The 20,501-nt window shown below is 36.4% G+C and overlaps 1 protein-coding gene across 1 annotated transcript; it reads right to left on the bottom strand.

Moving 5' to 3' along the window:
- Positions 1 to 20,205, bottom strand: LOC149409848 (uncharacterized). Its single transcript, XM_089649074.1, has 10 exons — positions 20,036 to 20,205; positions 16,724 to 16,839; positions 14,756 to 15,512; positions 12,894 to 13,071; positions 9,258 to 9,362; positions 8,048 to 8,202; positions 5,698 to 5,822; positions 5,074 to 5,322; positions 4,259 to 4,393; positions 1 to 2,122 (listed from the first exon to the last, which is right to left on the bottom strand). Exons 1-10 carry the CDS (start codon positions 20,138 to 20,140, stop codon positions 2,026 to 2,028), a joined length of 2,022 nt encoding a protein of 673 aa, XP_089505200.1. The 5' UTR covers positions 20,141 to 20,205; the 3' UTR covers positions 1 to 2,025.
- Positions 20,206 to 20,501: the final 296 nt, after the last annotated feature.

The raw sequence follows: 20,501 nt of genomic DNA, 5'->3' as shown, positions 1-20,501 counted from the left end.
ATCAATTTAATTTATTATAAAATTGTACAGTCAGAATATTAACATAATAATATTTATAAAATATTTACAAGTTCACTTTATATACAAGTTACCTTTATATACAAGTTCCCTTTATATACAAGTTCCCTTTACATACGAGTTCCCTTTATATACAGTTCACTTTATATACAAGTTCACTTTATATACAGTTCCCTTTATATACAAGTTCCCTTTATATACAAGTTCCCTTTATATACAAGTTCACTTTATATACAAGTTCCCTTTATATACAAGTTCACTTTATATACAAACAATTCTATTTCATTTTCAACACTAAAAAACATCTTAGATTTATTTTAATAAAAATTGTGCAACGGAAAAAACATGTGCATATGTTTTCTACATCAATTTATAAAATCTACATATTTTGGGAATGTTGCTAAAAGGCGAAATATCCATCAAAATAATAATTCACACTAGAAATTCAAACAGCCTGTGGAATTACGGCAACCCCATTTGGGGAATATTTTGATGCTGAGAAAAGTAAGTTAGGAAGTATGCGACTATTGAAATCTGATCAATAAATATAGCTAAATCTATTTTTAACCATGTTCCACTCTGGAATAAAGTGAAAATATGCGATGGATTATGGATTATTTTATTTTATTATATAAATGTTCAGTTAATGTTTATTTGCCCACCCCGGGCTTTGTACCTGACCCCCGGGATAAAGAGTCAAGGATCTTACAGCTCTACTATAGAGGTTTTGACTGCTCTCACCTGGAACTAAAGGTACCATTATTACAAGGCACGTTTGCAAAAATCTTCTCCAAAATTCGTCACACTATGGCAATATCTACTGCACATCATTCATTGTACAGCAAGGTTAACTTTGCAGTTGATAGCATCGCCCAATACATATTTGGTATACAGTGCAAAATAAATTCCTAATCAACGACTTTATCAAAATATGTATTCTGATTTAATTTGGCGTTTTAAAAACATGCAATAATTACAGTACTCTCTCAGTAATTCGCCGCACACAACTGATATAATCCGCCGTTATTTTATAAGCTCTATAATTCACCGGTATTCGTTTTAAATTCAGTAGTCTGCTGCGTACCTGGACTCGAGCATACACCGACACCGACGGATCAGGTTATCTTACTTCGAAACACTCAGTTACTATAACGCCGTCTAGCTTGCTAGAGCTGATCATTTTACCAGGTCACCAGGGTTAATTATTTCTGTTTTTGGATATTTAGGTTGGTCCTCTGTATTGTAGCAACTGTCGTGTGTGTTACTGTTCATTTCGTTCTATCACGTATTTTGATTGAATAAGTCTACAAAGTAGAGTCTTCTCGCGTAGCGCTGAAGTGTAAACATAACACAATAAAACATAGCTTTTAACAAAAAAATGGAAATTTTACGAATGATCGACAGCAGTGTTTGTTTGTTTTTACGATATACCTGTTTTAATCGCATTAAAACAATAACACAAAATCCGTAAATTTATTAATTACATACCATAAGATAAACACAACACAATTAAAAATGTATAAAAAATTGGATATCCACATCGAACACATTTAAAAAAATTTTATATGATCTATACTTAGGCCTGCCAAAGCTATTTTAATATTTGTTATCACGACAAACACGGCCGACTCGTGCTAGAAAAACCCATTCTTGCTTTCTGATTGCAATTATTCATGTTGAAAATAGTTGTATTTGCAAACGTACTTTCGAATCCACAGTAGAAAAACCATTCCAGTGTTCTTATTGCAGCTGTTCTTGTACACAAAAGTCAAATTTAGACTAACACTTGATAATGCGACGCTTCCCGTTCGTTACTCAGTATTATAATTCGGTATGCACACCGGCGTGCTGTGGTATGCCGGTTGCGGAGCACTGGGATAAATGAATTAAAATACAGAAACCAACCAAAAATGATTAATCAAGGTTTCTGCAAAGCTGAAAACAAGGGGCTTCATCATTATTGTTGTGGTTTTTACAGGTGGCGTGTGAAAGAGCTGCTTGCTGTTGTCACAGACATCCCTTGGCGTGCATGGAGAGCAGTCCCTTGGCCACAAACCCCTTGTGACAGATGGGACACTGGTACGGGCGGGAGCCGGAGTGGTACCTGGGGAACAAGAACCTATTTAATATGTGTAATATTAAAAGATAAATAATTAATAACCACTTTGTTCTCACTTACACCTCACAAGAGCGTCCCTGCCTGTGCAGTGTACAGACAGGGGAACTATGTCACCACCCGGTTGGGCGGCGTTGTGAGGCGGAATAAGGTAGGGGCTGTAGGAAGGGATTTGTTAATGCGGGCCTTGAAGAGGCTCAGATTATAGGAGGGATGAAAAACATATGCCGGTAGCTCGTTCCACATACGAGCCGACTTACACAAAAACGAGTCGTAAAAACGGCCCGTTCTCATGAAGCCAACGTCAACCGTGAACGGGTGTTCACCTCGTGTCCGTCGAGTTTCGCGCGCGTGCACCGGTGCATCAGGAATCAATGCTGCTAGCTCCTTGGAGCAGGCTCCATTGAAATACCTGTAGAACAGACACAGCATGCCTACATTGCGTCTATGCATTAGAGAAGGCAATCGGTCTGTTAACAACGGATTGTCAATCAGACGGATCGCTCTCCTTTGCACAGATTCAAGCAGGTTTATCAAGTATTTTGGGGCACCAGCCCAAAGGTGGCTCCCAAATTCAATAGTTGGGCGGACTTGAGACTTGTACAGGGTCAGCAGCTGGTCACTGTTGAAGAATCTCCTAGCCCTGTACAAGACGCCCAACTTCTTGGAGGCCTGATTTACTCGGGCTTCTATGCTTCACTACTATTTTTAAGTCCAAATTTGATGTTTTGAGAAAAATGTAATTAAAGTCTTGCAAGCAAAGGATACATCAGGATATAATCCAATAAAATACTATGTGATTTAAAATTCTGACCTTTACTTTTAAGGAATATTCAAAACATAACAATAACAAAAAAATTTAAATAAACATTTTGGAAAAATACTGAAGATTTATTGATAATATAAAATGTCTAAGGTAGTAGATATTACATTCGGGCTTCAACCTTTGGAATGCCGGATTCACCCGAGTTACGACTTCTGTCATGCAGCGGGCATTAAAGATGATTTGTGCAATCAAATACCCTAGAACAGTAATAATACGTCCAACTCCAGTAAAATTTGGCAGTATTTACTTGTACTGGCTGGCAATTCTGGCCGCTAGAGGCGTTAGTGTAGCATTGCATTAATCAGGCATAAAATTCATTAAAATGTACAAAAGTAAACCAAGCCTCACAACTCGTGCCTCTATGAGGCACTAGTGTAGCATACTGCCATCAAAATGTATGGGGAATGTCCGAAGTTACGACACATTCACATAACACATTTCTTGTACAAATGTGATAAAAAAACACTCTTACAACACAATTATACGACCAGAAATATAACCAAACGACACTACAATGTACCTAAACCTTATACTACATCAGCATAAAGATAATTCAGCTACCTAGCTCCCAAAACCTTCAACCTTCTCCCTGATATCCTAAAAACATAAACACCGTTCCATACTTTTGAAACACAAATAACTCTTGGATCCTAACATCTGCGATACATTTCAACTACAACACCCAAACATTCTACACTTAAACCCCCTAATCTCCCTCCACACATCTCTCACATTCCTCAATTGATTTCATTCATATAAAAAATAGAACTTGTCAATGTATGATAAATTATTTATCACATAAAATATAAATTGAATCGGAATTGTATAATTTAATTTACTAACTATTATGAACATTATTAAATTCTTCAATCTGTAAGCTTCACCCGCCATAACACAGGGACATCCCTACATTCCTAGCATGGTGGTTGAAATAACATTCAAAATGCATCATCCAATGTAAACATTCTTTGAATTAAATAAATATTTTTACAATAAAAAAATAATCTCCCAGAAATAAATACAGTACCATGGCATTGAAAATCAAATTTTGTAGAATGACGCCGTAGAAAGTTTGAGATCTCAACTTCTTCACGAAGCGAAAAGCAAGAATTCGTTGTTCATTTTGTTGCCAGTCCAATAAGATTTATTTCGGAAAGCTATAAACATTTTTTAGGATGCAAATCCCATGAAAAGAAAGTATGTTTTGATTGTGCCCAACGGTCACGACAGCGTTAAATGGGAACAAATATATTTGTGGCTGACAGGTTAAATTATTTTCCACTGTTGATAATAATTACCTTTCGTGTATAACTAGTGTAGATCGCTGTGAGAATGCCTTCCCGCAATGCGAGCAGACGTGCGGCCTCTCCCCACTGTGAACCCGCTCGTGTAAGGTGAGATTGCATTTCTTCACAAATCCTTTGCCGCAAGTTCTACCAACAAAAGATATAAATAAGTTTTAAACTTAAATAAATAGGCATCTGTGCAAACAACATGTCTTAGCATTACTTTATCCAATAATTTGTTCAGAAGAACATTACCAAATAGAAAAGAAAAGAAATTATGTGTAAATGTGAAGTGCAGCTTACATTATGTACTTGTCGTAATAGGAAATTAAAGATATTCACACAGCATTTGCAAACATATGCAAATGCCCAATTTTATTGATGAAGAATATCTTATGCAAACACATAAAATAAAGGACATTGTGTGTAAATACTTACAAAAATAAAGACATTGCTTGCAAATATGTTTATGTTGTATACCTACATAAAATGAAGGTCACTTTGTGCAAAAACAGCAATAATGAAGGACATTTTCCACAAATGTCACAGAGTACTTCCCATGCAACCAATAATTTATTCATCCAGACAAATATAGCACACCAGGAGCAAATAGTAATATGTAATGTAAACATAGAAACAATGGACATTCCCATGCAAACATAGAAATTATTAAGAACATTTTGTGCAATATAGAAACAATTAGTGCTAATATAGCAACTATGAAGGACATTTCATGCAAAAATAGAAGCTTTGAAGAACATTTAATGCAAACACAGAAAAAAATTAAGGACATTCAGTGTAATCATAGAAAATATGAAGAACATCACCTGCAAACATAAGGCTTCTCCCCCGTATGCGTCCTCCTATGAAACTTAAGATGCTCCCTGGAACTGAGCTCCTTCCCGCAGATATCACAGAGCACCTGGGCGCCCTCGCTGCGAGCGTTGTGCTCCCGGGCGGCGTGCGCGCGCAGAGTTTTGCGGTGTGGAAAGGTCATCGCGCAGTGCGGGCAGCGGTGCTTACACAGCTGTAGGGAGGTCTGCGGGTGCACGGTCTTGCGGTGAGAAGCCAGGTATCTGGAATTAAGTAATGAAGATTTAATAAGTGAAGTCTATAACATTGTAGCGAAATCAAAAAGCCAAAGTCCACTAATATGTTGATTTGTAGAATTCACTGGGTTGATGATCAACGGCTGCCTACACCTAGTAGAAGGAATTAAAAGACCGCTGACGTAGTGATCGAGTTGAACAGAGGGCGATGAAACTTGGAATAAATTCTATTTCAAATCATCAGCTGTAGAGTGGGACAATGTATTTGTAGTAGGTATATAAGGTGTAAATTTAGTTAATATAGTTCAATTGATAATATTCTGTCAATAAACATACTCGCCTTGTAGTGGATTCATTTAGTCTGGATAGAGATAGAGATAGAACAGTGTACCAATAACATACCTGGAATACACAAAGTTCTTCCCACAAAGATCACAGCTGAACGGTTTGATTCCGGTGTGGATGTTCTTGTGTTCGTTGAACCAAGTCAGCACATCGAATCCCTTCTTACAGATGTCGCAGATGTACTGAAATTAAAAACATAAACAATTTTGTTACATGTGTTGATTCGGTGGCAAACACGGCATTTCATTTCACATAGATGAGACTTAAATGGAGTGACAACATTCTACTGTCATCGCCGGTGCTAACTGAAGCCACCACATCGAAAGGCTCGGTCGTCCGACTGTCCTTTCCTTATATCAAGCAAACAATTTTCAGTTTGCAACATAATTTTCAAAGCCATCACGTAGTTCTTCTTCTTCGTATGGTGGATGCTGAGGTTATTTAGCCAGTGGACGGCATCAGGAGTCACTTGGTTCATCATGTGCCATAGGGAAACTGATGAAGGGGACATTCTTCTAAGATATGTTCTGTTCTGTTGTCACTGAGCTGGAGTCCAAAATATTGAAAAACCTACTTGAACCTGTGCAAAGGAGAGCGGTCCGTCTGATTGACAATCTGTCGTTAACAGATTAACAGATCAAATGCCATCTCTAATGCGTCTATACACAATGTAGGCATTTTGAATCTGTTCTAAGGGTATTTAAATGAGCCTGCTTAGAAGAAATAGCAGCATTGATTCCCTGAAACTCGATGGACTCGAGCGTAACACTCGTTCTCAGTTGATGTTGGCTTCATGAGAATGGGTTGTTTCTTCAACTGGTTTTTGTGTAAGTAGGCTCGTATGTGGAACGAGCTTCGGGTATCTGTTTTTCCTCCCTTCATGTAATCCGGACCCCTTCAAGACCCACATTAATAAATCGCTTCCTACAGCCCCTGCCTTGAATCGCCTGACAACGCTACCCAACCAGGGGTGAGATATAGTTCTTCTGCCTGTAAACTGTACAGACAGGGGCGCTCTTGTGAGGTGTCACATTATAAATAAAAATAAATATCCACATTCACATAATTCATTAACTACGAGTAATAGGTAAAGCGGTCTTAACTCTACTTATAAATACATTAGAACTAGTATATTATAACTTAACAATTGATCTGACAAAATGCTAATTTTTTTGATACATTGCCCACACGCAGGCATGCCTTAGTGCAGCGGTCGGGGAACTTTTTTAACCATTACCCCAAAATATTTTTGCGTAAGTCGTTATTACCCCTTCCCCCCATTTTGAAAAGAAGACAATCAATCTATATTTAAATAAACATTATTTATTGAATTAATTTACACGGAAAAAAAAGTTACATGAAAATAGTAAGTATGTAATAGACAAACAAAATAAAATTCTCAAATTGGATCAAACAAAAATTCAGATTTTCAAGTTTCCCTTTCAGTTTTTCGAGAAATGATGTTGCTTCATGTTTGACACAATTACTTCAAAATTGGGACTTTTTGATGTAAGAGCAATTTGAATACAGTCATCGGCGTTTAATCGATTTCTGTTCTTCGTTTTTATGTTCATTAGAGTGGAAAAGCCTTGTTCACAAAGATAAGTTGTTGCAAATGACAGCATTTTCTTTACCCCCTCCTCATGTGCAATTTTGAAAGCCTTCGTAGCTTTTGATATCCAAAAAGACGACAAATTGGCTTTGCTCTCAAATTGAATAAGTGCTTCAGTATTAGATCGAAGTTCAAGTATTGTTTCTGCCAAACCTGGAGGTTCTTCTGGTATGTTAGCAATTTCACATATAAAAGGATCTACAACCCAATTGAAAGTATGTATATTGTAGTGTATCATATAGGCGATCGTGCACGGCCGGAGACAGCCGAGGTTTGACGAACGCTTCCGACACTGTTCGGGGAACGCGGGCAGTGGGATGGACGGGAGGCGCGGGCATTCGATTCCTTCCATGCAGCTGGACTGGATTGTACTTTTAACAACTGAGTTAACAATAGACAATACTTCATATAATAGAACCTTTTTTTTATTAAAACAGCAAGAACATTACATATATCAAGATCTGGAAAGCAGTCAGAGAACCACTCTCTGAGTTTGGTAAGATGTTTTATAACTGTATCCTTGATGTCATCAAAAGTAATATTTTCACAGTCATCCAAAATAGCAAACTAGAAAAATTTCCTTATTACCCCAAAAAAAACATTTTTACCCCATTTGGGGTAATTTACCCCGGTTCCCTGACCGCTGCCTTAGTGCATTCCAATTACATATTCACATTTGCTTTATACATATTTTTAAATTTTATAAATAAGTAATTTTTTTTTAAATGTATGTACGTAAGTACAAATCTTGTAAAAATAATGGGAAAAATAAAGAAAAAAAAAAGTCTGGCTTACCTTGTAGTCAGGCTCGTGTCGCTTGTGGTGAGAGATGAGGGCCCCCCGGTACACAGTGCTGTAGTTGCACTCCTCGAAGCGGCAGAACAGGGTCTTCACCCCATTATGGGCCCGCCCGTGCAGCAGTATCTCATAGGCCCTTTTGTAGGAACGACCTACGGAGAATAAACTAAATTATTTGAGATAGAATATACAAAGACGGAGTTGTGCTATTCATTTGCCAGGATAAATACATTATAAATAAGCTAAACAAAAAAATCCAATATATTGGTCACATTATGAAGAACGAAAAATACAAAGATCGATGGGAGATGCCTAATCTATATAACTGGTACAGGTGCTATTCCGAAGAGTTGTTGCGCGGAATGTAACTTACAAACATGATAACCAACTTACGACAGAAGAGGTCACCAGAAGAAAAAATTGGATACGACAGCCGAAAGTGTCTCACCAAAGTATCTCTAAATAGTATAAAACAAAGTAGCTGCGTCTGTCTGTTTATGCGCTTAGTTCTTCTAAATTATGCAACGGAGTTTGATAGAGTTTTCACTATCATTTAGAGAATTTCTTCCGGCAGGTTTATACAGGGTGTATCGGCACGTACCCGACAAACTTTAACCAGCTATTCCTTAGCACATTTGGAGTAAAAAATGTTATAGGCACTTTGCTGTTCGGTAACATTTTTTTTTAATAAAAAATTTACTATTCATATTTTCACCACATGTCACCACTGTTTTATCCTTTGTCAAAGTTTGAAAACCCACCTGGCAATATTTTATTCGAGTTTCGTTGAATAATATACGTACGTACCTACATTAGCGCGCTTTTACGATCACAACGAAATGGCATGGCACCATTCGTCTCATTTTTAGCTATTATTATTTAGTGTGTATGAAAGAGCGAACACCCTTTTTGACACACTTGCTAATAACAGCTGTTGAACACAAGAAACAATGCCAATGACAGTGACGGAGTATGGATTTTTTTGTAATTTTTTGTTTTTAATTGAAAAAAAATGTTACTGGACAGCAAAGTGCCCGTAACATTTTTTATTCCAAATGTGCTAAGGAAAAGCTGGTTAAAGTTTGTCGGGTACGTGCCGATACACCCTGTATATATATAATACATGGATATTATAATTATTGAAAGTAGAGAAAAGTCGAGAACGCCGGTTACACGTCAACTAGTTATTAAATAAAAATAAACTTACCGCAAAGATTACAAGAAAAGGGTCTTGCAGTATCGTGGGATATGAGATGCCTGCTGATGGCTCTCTTATTCGGTAGTATCTTGGAACAATGCGTGCATTGGTAGCCTGAAACCAAAAAATTAAAATTTAAGACCTAGGCAAATTATTTCGATTTGCAATAAAATCCAATTAAAAAACTGTTTATGAAAGGGGATGAGATACACTTTAAAATATTAATAACACTCAAGATAATTTGTTTGGCTAAGCGAACAAACAGCTATTACCCATAGGGTCAATTTGTTCATAGAAATCGTTGTCTCCCTTACCGTCATATTTAGAAATATGATCTAAACTGTGTTAGAAAGAGAAAGCACCACGCTTTATATTCCAATCTAGAAATTAACCATAGAAGAATTAAAATTTACACCATTGATATTATTCCAACTGCAATTTGAGAAAAAATTTATGAAACATAGTGAATTCTTTTATACATATGAAACGAAAAAGGTGAGGTGAAAATAATGTTTATGATTCATTGGTGTGCTTTTTTGCTATCAGTATTTTTAGTTAAATTTTATATTATTATGATAAACTAATGTTTATAAGACAGGGTTTTATGCATAACACAAAGGATAACAAATAATTATAAGCAATAATTAGTCGCCTGAAATATCAATACAAATTGAAAATATCTCCAGAGTAAAAATAAATGCCGCCGACGAGAATTGAACCCGTACCTTCTGATGTCCGGTCAGGTGCTCTGAAACCACTGAGCTATGTCGGCTTATTTCCAACCCGCTTTATGTTTGCATTCAAAATTTTAATATTTCAAAAATGATATGTTTATTTCTAATAATAAAATTTAAAGGTGCACTTATCACCTTTCAAAAATTGTTTTAGTATCCGGATACATTCAGAACTATACCATTTATTTGGATTTTATTTCAAAGCGGAAATACTCTGACCTTCTGACAGAATATGCCAGAGGCCTGAGAGGTTAAAAGAAAAAGTAAGGTATGTGGTAGAAATTAACATAAAAAGTAAGTTAAAGATTGCATTTAAAAATATTAACGAAACAATTGTTTTTTTAATTTTAGTAATTTAAATTTTAGTAGGGAAAAAATGAAAATATCAACATATAAAATTATTTGTAGTAACAAAAAATAGTACTATTTTTCACCGTCCACCAGCTGATTAATCAAGGGATCGAGTCCGATCCCGGCTATGCGCATAATTTTTACCATTGTCCACAATACTCATTCAAACGTTGTTTGTGGACACATTTGAATACGAAACTGTTTTTTGCTTTCCCTGTAAAATTTGGTAAAACCATAGACATATGAATATTAGTAGACCTGCCCTAAGTGATTAAAAGCGTATTATTCCCCACTCCCCATACCGGTTCCATTGGAGCCGGCTGTGCTCGCGTATGGCCTCAAGTGAAATTTGAAAACGTGACGTCATCATTCTTGTGCGAACTATGGTCGAGGCATCATCGGTTCATTTTACGAAATAACACGGCAAAATGTTGACTTGTACTATGAAAACTTGTAAAAATAGATGTGAAAAAGAGAATAAACCCAATTGTCGTATTACATTCCATTTATAAGCATTATTTTACTTTATTTTAAGCATATTCACATCGTATAATATGAATCAGTTGTTACTATCACATCGAGAAACGTCTGGACGCGAAACACAAAGCTGGTTGGTTGCTGGGAAGTAAATTATGAACATTTATAAAAGTGTCTTAACTAAATACTTATATGAAATATTCGACTCTGAAAATAGAACCGAATTTTTTTGCCGAATTTGGACTTCGCAAATTTGTTCATAACGTGGCGAGTAATTTGCGCTCCCATGTAAAAATGTCTATTCATTCAAAAGCAGATTTTACTTTTAAGAAGTAAATGGTGATATTATAATGCGAGATGCCTATTTACTGTCAGATTGATTTATTGACGAATCACAGTCAGCTTCACTCCCTTCGTTCTTCAACAGTTGATTTTACCCCTCGCCATTATCTTCTCGTCTATTAATTCCTATGTCTGTGGGTAAAACTCACATATTTTAGTTACTTTTTTTAATGTGAAACTGCAGAGTCCCAACTGCTCCCAACCGTCTAGAGCCAGTGAGACTATGGCATCCCTATAGATTGGAACAAGACTGAGGGCAATTAACCCGACAGCTGGAATGAAGCGGGACAACAAACAAGCCGAATACTTCTTCAGACGGCAGTTTGTGGTGACCTACCCCACAAGGGAGGAATGGTACACGGTTCCAGGTCCTACCTCCAAACAGGAACTAATCTGGTTCACAGATGGGTCCAAGATGGAGGAGGGAACAGGGGCCGGAGTCTGTCTGCAGCGATCCAAGAGCGAACTCAGTATACATCTAGGAACACACTGTACTGTGTTTCAAGCTGAGATGAAAGCCATCTTGGCCTGCGCACAGGAGAATATACGTATTGGGTACAGGAATAAAAACATAAGCATATTTTCTGATAGCCAGGCAGCCCTAATGGCACTGGGAAGTAACCGATGCGACTACAGACTGGTGATGGAATGCAGGACTGTTCTTACAGAACTCGCTACCATCAATAAAATAACCCTAATCTGGGTACCAGGACATAAAGGTATTGAGGGCAACGAGCGGGCTGACTAACTAGCAAGGAAAGGGGTAAAAACACCACTTGTAGGATCCGAGCCGGCCGTAGGAGTAGCAGCTTGCCACACTAAATTACATATTGATAGGTGGGTCAAATCCCAGCACTGCAAAGAACGGGAGAGGGCACCTGGAATGAGACAATCCAAAGTACTCATAAAAGGACCAGACCCTAGACGAACCAAGAAACTACTCGATATGGACAGAAACTCGCTGAGGGAACTGGTAGAACTACTAACGGGACACTGCCATCTCAGGAGACACATGCAGATATTGGGAGTGGAAAACACCAATAGATGAAGGAAATGTGAAGAGGATGAAGAGACTCCACTTCACCTATGGTGCTAATGTCCTGTCCTGGTGGGAACTAGGCTCAGACACCTGGGGAGACATACAGTAGAACCAGAAGACATAGCCACATACCCAATAACAACCCTGGTGAACTTTATTAAAGGGACTGGGTTGTTGTTAAAGGAATGAGGTAAAATGGGAGATAGCACAATGGGCCTATGGCCTAAGTGCTTACGGGAACTACGTGTAAACCGTCTCCGCTTTAAAAAAAAAAAAAAATGGCATCCCCAATTGGGGTACGTTGTGAGGCTGAAGGTAGTAGGGAGGGGAAGAGGAATGTGAGAAAGTGCCTGGCTATTCAGATCTGGTCACCAAACACGGCCAAAGCCATTTCAAGCAACGTTTCAATTCTGAATGGTGGTCTTACACCAGGCCGATACTCATAGTATCTTCCACTCTGAAACGTGCTGCAAATATACAATGTATTATTTTAAATGAGTAATTTGTTACTTGCGCATGCCGTGATTTGAATTTGCGACCTCCAGCTTGCTAGTCGAGAGCCTTACCCCTTGACCATGGAGGCCGTCAAAAAGCAACGACGATATATTTTATTTATTATCATTTGTATTTCCAAAAGTGGGTGAAATTGTTTCTCTAGGGGCGATGGTGGCGCCACCGCAATAAGAAGAAACATAAACAAACCTTTTTCTTCTTTACTGTCAGCGTTAATGATTAAATAATCTTCAGTCTTGTCCTTTGTGGCAGCGGGTAGATCAGTCTTGGAAATATCTTCGTCTTTATATTTGACATCAACAGACTGCGACGAATCATTGGCACCATTTTCTGACACCATTGGAATTAACGATGCGGGATTTTCTACCTATCAAACAAAATTATATTATTAACCCTTAGTGTACCAGCTTAACCCCTGTAGCATATATGCATAGCATGTCTACTGAGGTAGAAGGAAGTGGGGAGGGGTTTGGGAAGGTTGGCAAGAATTTGGCTATTAAGATTTGGTCACTAAATACGGGTAAAACCAGATCAAGTAATTCAGATTATTATTTTAATAAAAATGGAACGATACACGCTTCAACAACGCATTGAAATTATTAAAATTCACTTGAGTGAATCAAACGCAAACATCTTGAGTGATGAGGCTCATTTCCACCTCGGTGGCTTCGTCAACAAGCAAAATTGTCGCATCTGGGGCTCGGAAAACCCAAGAGTTATTGTTCAAAAGCCTCTCTATCCTAAACGTGTGACTGGTGCGGTTTATCGTCCGGCGGAGTCATTGGACCTTACTTTTTCGAAAATGAGGCTGGAGCAACAGTTACGGTGAATGGATTGCGCTATCGAGAGATGATTAATGATTTTTTATGGCCGGAATTGGATGGTATTGATCTGGACAACGTTTACTTTCAACAAGACGGCGCTACGTGCCACACAAGCAACGAAACCATTGATCTTTTACGATTGAATATCAAAATAACACCTCTTATTGGAAAACCCTGTACATTATTTTCTTGCCAAGCAAATATATTTTATTTTAGTAAGCTAGGAGCATTTTTTAATATTCAAAATGCCATAAAATTGAGATAAGAGTTCTAACAGCCCAGAACCATATTGTGAGGATGAAGGATGTGATGAAGAAAAGGAGATGTGAATGAAGAAGGTTTGGAAGTGTCTTGACTATTCATAACTAGTCACTTAACATAGCTAAAGCAATTTCAAGCAATATTTCGATTCTGAATGAAGGTTTCTCACCAGAGCCACGAGAATAGTAACTGAAGGCGATAGAAATTTTTGTGGCGTCTTTCGTTGAAAATTTTTTGTCACAATAATAAAAGTGGAGTACAATGTAACTGGGAATAAAACAAATGCAAAGCTGGGTATAAAATGTGCTGCGAATACAGCACAAAAGTCCCAATTGCCCAGGACTATGGCTATGGGAGTGGGAATGGGAAAGAGATGGGAAGAGAAAGGTTAGGAAGCACCTGGCTAATCAGATCTGATTACTAAACATGTTGGACTTTCACTATTGCTAATTCAAATTAAACAAAAAATTTAATTATTGAAGACAATATTAGTGATTCCTAAACGAAAATTTGAAACAGAAAAATCATAAAAAGATATGGTCACATCTAGGACTAGAAAAAATATTGTCATCAATAATTAACTATTACAATTTGAGGTTTTGCTCACTAAGTTATTCCAAAAAATAAATATTCATCCTAGACTTGCAGAAAAGTCAATAGATGTTGCACATTAAAATAAAAATAAGATATGTTTATCTAAAGACAATGTTGGTAGTTCTTATTCAAAGTATGATAAAGTTAAATATGACCGAAGGAGATAGGGTCCCATTAGCTCAGGTGGTAGAGCGGTGCCCCGGCAGGGCAAGGGTCCTGGGTTCGAGTCCTAGATGTGACCGTATCGTTTTCTGATTTTTCTGTTTCTGATTTTCGTTTAGAAATCGCTTATATTGTCTTCAATAATTAAATATTACAATTTGAAGTTTTACTCACTAAGATATTCCAAAAAATACTCAAATATCATCTTACATGGTCTTTATAATGCTGAAGCAGGCCTGTTCTCGAGTTTTGGTACAAAAAGCACGTTAAACATTGCCATTTCTTCGCTTCTTCTGCTGTTCCCTCCGGATAGAATCTCTTGTCCCCATCACAGTCCAACTTCAATCTCTTTTCTTCACCTTCTAATTTAATCAACCCATCAACTACTTTAGTAATCTTATTAATCAATTTATTCGTAGAACCTTTAGGACGTCCTCTTTTCTTTTTTTCAACGATTCCTTCGATATTTTCTTTTCTATCCCGTTTGCTTTCTTTCTTTTTCTTTTTGGCTTTCTTTTTTTTATACACGACATCGTCTAATGACTCTTTTTCAATTTTGATCTTTAACGGCGAAGTTTTGACTATTTTGTTCAGCGTCAAATCGTCGTCAGAGCTGTATTGATCGGCGTGATCGACAGCGAAATTATCGACATAGTCTTCGAAATCGGTTTCTTCTTTGATTTTTAAACTGTCATCGAATTTGCCGTCTAATTGTATGTGGGCTATTTCCGCTGCTGCCTGCGGTATATCTGACATACACAATTCTGTTTGCGTACATTGTGTTGCGTAGTTTGTTTTGGGACATGTGTAGGATTGTTTTAACGAGGAGTTATTGTTTAATACTATAACACTTTCTTCGTTTGACCGAGAGTTTATCGATTCTTTCGGTTCGTCTTTGATTCCAACACGCCATTCGATCTGAGGACTTTTTTGAGGAGATTTCAAGACTGTTTGGTGTCCATTAATACTGTAAAAAAATAACAATAGTAACAAGAAAACCAAAAATCATGACGGTGTGTGTGTCCCAGTGTAAGGGACCTGAAGTTGGCCCGAGGAAGAGGTGGGTAGACAATGTGGAACAGAATTGGAGCAGAACAGGAAGGACTGAGGACTGGAGGCGATGAGACCACAGTCAGTGATGATTATTTTTTTTTTAAATGTTTTTTTGAATAACTGTAAATGTTTGTGTGTTTTAAGTAAAGAGAGTCAAAATGGAGATAAAATAGTGAATGTTTAAATAACATCAACTGCCAAGAGTCAGTAGAACTGTAACGTCCCCAATTTGGGAATGTTGTGTTGCTGAAGAAAGCTGGGAAAGGAAATAAGAATCTAATTTAATCTGAATCTAATCTGGGGAAGAAAATAAGATCAGTTCACTAAACATAGTCAAAGTCGATTCAAAGCAACATTTCTATTCGGGATGGTGGTCTATCAGCAAATAATATTTAATATCCATTAAGTTAACCTTTACGTAACCAAAGGTAAAATCATCTATAACACAAAGGGGGGTCACTAGGGTCCCCCACATACTGCGGAGCAATCGTGTCTCTTAATACTCTTTTTACCCTTCCCGGTAACACTCAGATATTAGTTACTATTTTTTTATACCTACCAATTTAACTGGACATCGCCCAGCATTAAGGGGGGGGGGGTAAGGGAGAGTAATATTTCGTCAAAATTGGATAGAAGTGATTTAACTCTTGACAGGCCAAGATACCAAACAAAACGTCAGTAACCAAGTGGGTCTTCAGACTACCCCATGCATTTTTCTGTCTTATGGGCTTTTAAAATATAGAAATCCCAATTATTCAGTCAATTATTAATGGTAACTTATGTATTTGCGCAGGAATACGTAAATTACTAAAATGATATGTCAAGTATTTAAGCTAATATAAGGAGGATAGTAATTTTGGGTACTACCTACTCCACCACTTGGCTGCGAGATAGTTAATTTCTTTTAAAAAAGTAACAGGATAATTTTTTTTTTTAATGTAGATCGATTGCCGACTACTTTTTCTAGGATTACCTAAATTATAGAGTATATGATGTAAAAAAAAACTTAGATAATGCATAAAACTCTCGTTTGGGGGATGTGTGTCACCCCACCTCCAGCGCGAGAGGGTTAGTGAAAATATTATTTGAAATTAACAGAGATGCATAAAAATAAAAAATGAATACCTTTGAAGTAGACGCCTTTCCACATCGATTACTATCTCGCAAAAAGCGTAAGTTTCATTTAATTTAAAGAGGCATCCATTGCAAATCTTTCTTGGCAAGTTGTCGGATTGTGAAACCTGTAAAATAAATAATTATATCACTGGAAACGGGACACCGAATTTTTATTTTGAGACTGTCCAACATTAAATACCTGGTTTCGCACGATACATTGATAGCGTTATATTTTAAATTTTCGCATTTCAGCGTGAGGCGGAATTCAACTTAACCCAATATATTATAGTTTCTATGGGTTCTCACCCGCAGGTTCAATCATCTAGTCTTCCATCATTGCACAATATACATTTTCTACTTATAATGATGGTAATAGTGGAAATTCAGATATTGTCACGGTATTTGTGATAAGTTATACTGAGAAGCAAGCTGGAGTATGCGAGCGATGTTTGGGCACCGTACCACCAGAAGTACATTGATATGTTAGAGCAAATCCAGAAGAAATTCCTCAGGTATGTCTATATGCGGACGCATGAAACCTATCATAGGTTCATGCACCATATCGACTTACTTTAGGAAACTAATTCTGTGAGTCTGGAAACTAGGCGGAAAGTAAGTCTAGCTATTTTGCCTTTCAAAATTTGTAACAATTTTATCGATAGCCCATTCCTCTTGGGATGCTATGATTTATATGTACCAGACCACTACAGCCGAAGTCGATACCATGACTTATTCAGAGTATCAAAAGGTAAAGCATAGCATGACGAGGGGAGTGGTGTTGTTAAACAAACTAGCAAAAAATTTAGATGTAAGTTACTTTTCTCTAAATGACTTAAAACAATTATTGAAGAGTCATCTAGCTAAATGCTGATATGACTATCTAAAATTATACTAATAATAATAATAATAATTGGATAATTTGTAGAGCGCCGTTTTTGTGAAAAATCACCTCAAGGTACTGTAACTGGAATAAAATATTATGTTGCACAATAATAAAAAAATGCGTTCCTCCACTGCACGCTTAATACAAAAAAAATTATAAAATAAAACTTGGTTTCAACTTAATTACTACCAGAAACAACAAAACATTCACAAAATAGGTTATTAGGTTCTAAGTTTGGGTTATCTTCACTGACGGCTTTTCTTAGAAGGCCATTTGGGCAATGACCTCCAAAAATATATAAACAAACGATACCCATCTTGAACTTAAATGTTAGTTCGCGAATTGATGTAATTTGCATGGAATAATTTAAAATGTCAATTCTGTGGATATCATATAGAAAGAAATTGCAAACAATGCATTGAATCATGACAAACTTATTGAAATAAAGTGACAATTAGTTTATGTTACAAGAGAGAAAAATAAAGAGTTTAAAAACGATATTTTAAAACGAAAAGTTATAATTTTTGTCAGTGGTTTTGCGGATGCAATAAAATGAACGTACAGGTACTTTTGCTTTTATTGTTTACTTTTTAAATCTACTGCAAAAACAATGGACTGAGGTTGGAATTAGTGATTTAAAAACTTTTAGGAGGAAAAGTACTTTCAAAAGAAAAAAATAATTAATTAGTTATATGTGTAAATAATCTTAAATTAATCAATATTGTACTACCAGCTTCAGAATAGGTGGGTACCGGTAAATTAGTTACATAAATTGGGGTTTTTATAATATTCACTACGCATTAGCAATATGTACAGGGTTTTCCAATAAGAGGTGTTATTTTGATATTCAATCGTAAAAGATCAATGGTTTCGTTGCTTGTGTGGCACGTAGCGCCGTCTTGTTGAAAGTAAACGTTGTCCAGATCAATACCATCTAATTCCGGCATTAAAAAATCATTAATCATCTCTTGATAGCGCCATCCATTCACCGTAACTGTTGCTTCAGCCTCATTTTCGAAAAAATAAGGTCCAATGACTCCGCCGGACCATAAATCGCACCAAACACTCACATGTTGAGGATAGAGAGGCTTTTCAACAATAACTCTTGGGTTTTCCGAGCCCCAGATGCGACAATTTTGCTTGTTGAAGAAGCCACCGAGGTGGAAATGGGCCTCATCACCCAAAATGATTTGCATTTGATTCACTCAAGTGAATTTTAATAATTTCAATGCGTTTTTGAAGCGTGTATCGTTCCATTTTTATTAATGGCGTAGTTTCTACTTGTCAAATGTCAAAAAACGACAGCTTCAAAAGTAACATCTACCGAAATAGCGGGCTATTCAAAATAACACCTCTTATTGGAAAACCCTGTACTTCTGGACTCCTAGAGCCGCCTCTTGTTATTTTAATCATTTAGGTAAATATTTACGAAATGAATATTAAATAGCACTATTATAGTAGAAATAGTTGTTTCCTAGTGTCATTCAGTTGAATCAAAGGTTTGTTTATTAAAAGAATGCATATTGTAATGCGTAAAACGATAGTTGTAGGCAAACGTTTACCGTTGTTTCATGTAGTAATTATGTTGTTGCGAAGTGTAATTTCCATAATCTGTGCTATCAAAAGTAAATATTTACTAAATTAAATACTTATCAGAAAAATTTGGGTAATATTCGGGATCGCTGGCCACGCTTAATACAATTTTTTTTAAGTAAAACCTTGTGATTCACCTCAATTACTATAATAGGCAGCTATCTGCATTTGGGAAAATTTTAACCTAACCTAAGTTAACCTAACCTAACCTAACCTAACCTAACCTACACTAACCTAACCTATAATAAACTAACCTTTAAAAATGTTTAATTTTATTTCATTTTCACAGTTCGCCAAAATAGTACCTACCTAATTTGCATAGAGTAAATGGTAATAACGTCTCTTCTAGCCACTCGCATAGTATCAGGAATAGCAACATAAGAAAATGTAATCAATAAATTATTTTAGATGGCTGTCATCCTATATAACGAAAGCGAATGTTCATTTTGTGTAATTAAAAATTAGAATGCAAAAATTTACCCAATACAGATGGTTTCATTTTGTATAAATTGTACTAAGCGTGGCCAGTGATCCCGAATAATTACCAAAAATATTAATTGTGCACTCATATTGCAATATTATCACAATAATATATTGATCTAAGATCACTAATAATTAGTTCCTTATAAATTAACCCAAACATTACAAATGTCACATATAGGTTACAAAAAGCCGCCTAATAGATTATTAGGGTTTAAATTAATTTAAGACTTATCAAAAACAGTTTAGAGACAGATTTACAAATACTTTCAAAGTTGTGATATTTAAATTTTCACACAAAATACAGGCGACGCGTATTCGCATCCGACAATTATTACGTGAAAAATTACATTTATTAAACTTACTTTAATTGGCAGACACGCCACTATTTTGATTAAAATGTCGCTGTCCTCGTAAATGTGATGTTGAACTGCCAGTTCGCCGAAGCATAGCCTGCAGACGTCTGTCATTTTTAATTAAAATTAAAAACAAACAAGTGTTTGACAACCGCACGACTTACGACTTGGCCATTGTTTTTGACGTTTAAGTTAGTAGTGTTGTCATTACAAATATTACAATATTAGCATGCTTTAGAATGTAGGTACTAAGATTTTGTATTATTTTTGTTACCCGTGGGTACTTACCTAAATTTTGAGTTGGGAATGAAAAAATACATGTTACGGTTATACCATAAAACTTTGGGGGGGGGGGGGGGTGATTATTCATGATAATCTAAAAACATAATTGTATTGAAGTTTTTTAAGCAAAGTGGTTCTAATTACACAACAATTTAAAAATTGTTTACTGCAATTGTAGCTTATACTTTTGCGA

The sequence above is a fragment of the Hesperophylax consimilis genome, chromosome 29 (assembly GCF_061612785.1).
Source record: "Hesperophylax consimilis isolate HC1 chromosome 29, BYU_Hcon_1.0, whole genome shotgun sequence".
Lineage (NCBI taxonomy): Eukaryota > Metazoa > Arthropoda > Insecta > Trichoptera > Limnephilidae > Hesperophylax > Hesperophylax consimilis.
This window is presented reverse-complemented; position numbering and strand designations above follow the sequence as displayed.

Excerpts from the sequence above, each read along its gene's own strand:
- LOC149409848 (XM_089649074.1), bottom strand. The coding sequence starts at position 20,140 with ATGACAGACGTCTGCAGGCTATGCTTCGGCGAACTGGCAGTTCAACAT. Across the intron at positions 13,072-14,755 it reads TTCAGCATTATAAAGACCAT|GTAGAAAATCCCGCATCGTT; the intron begins GTAAGATGATAT and ends TTTGTTTGATAG. Across the intron at positions 8,203-9,257 it reads CTTTTCTTGTAATCTTTGCG|GTCGTTCCTACAAAAGGGCC; the intron begins GTAAGTTTATTT and ends TATTCTCCGTAG.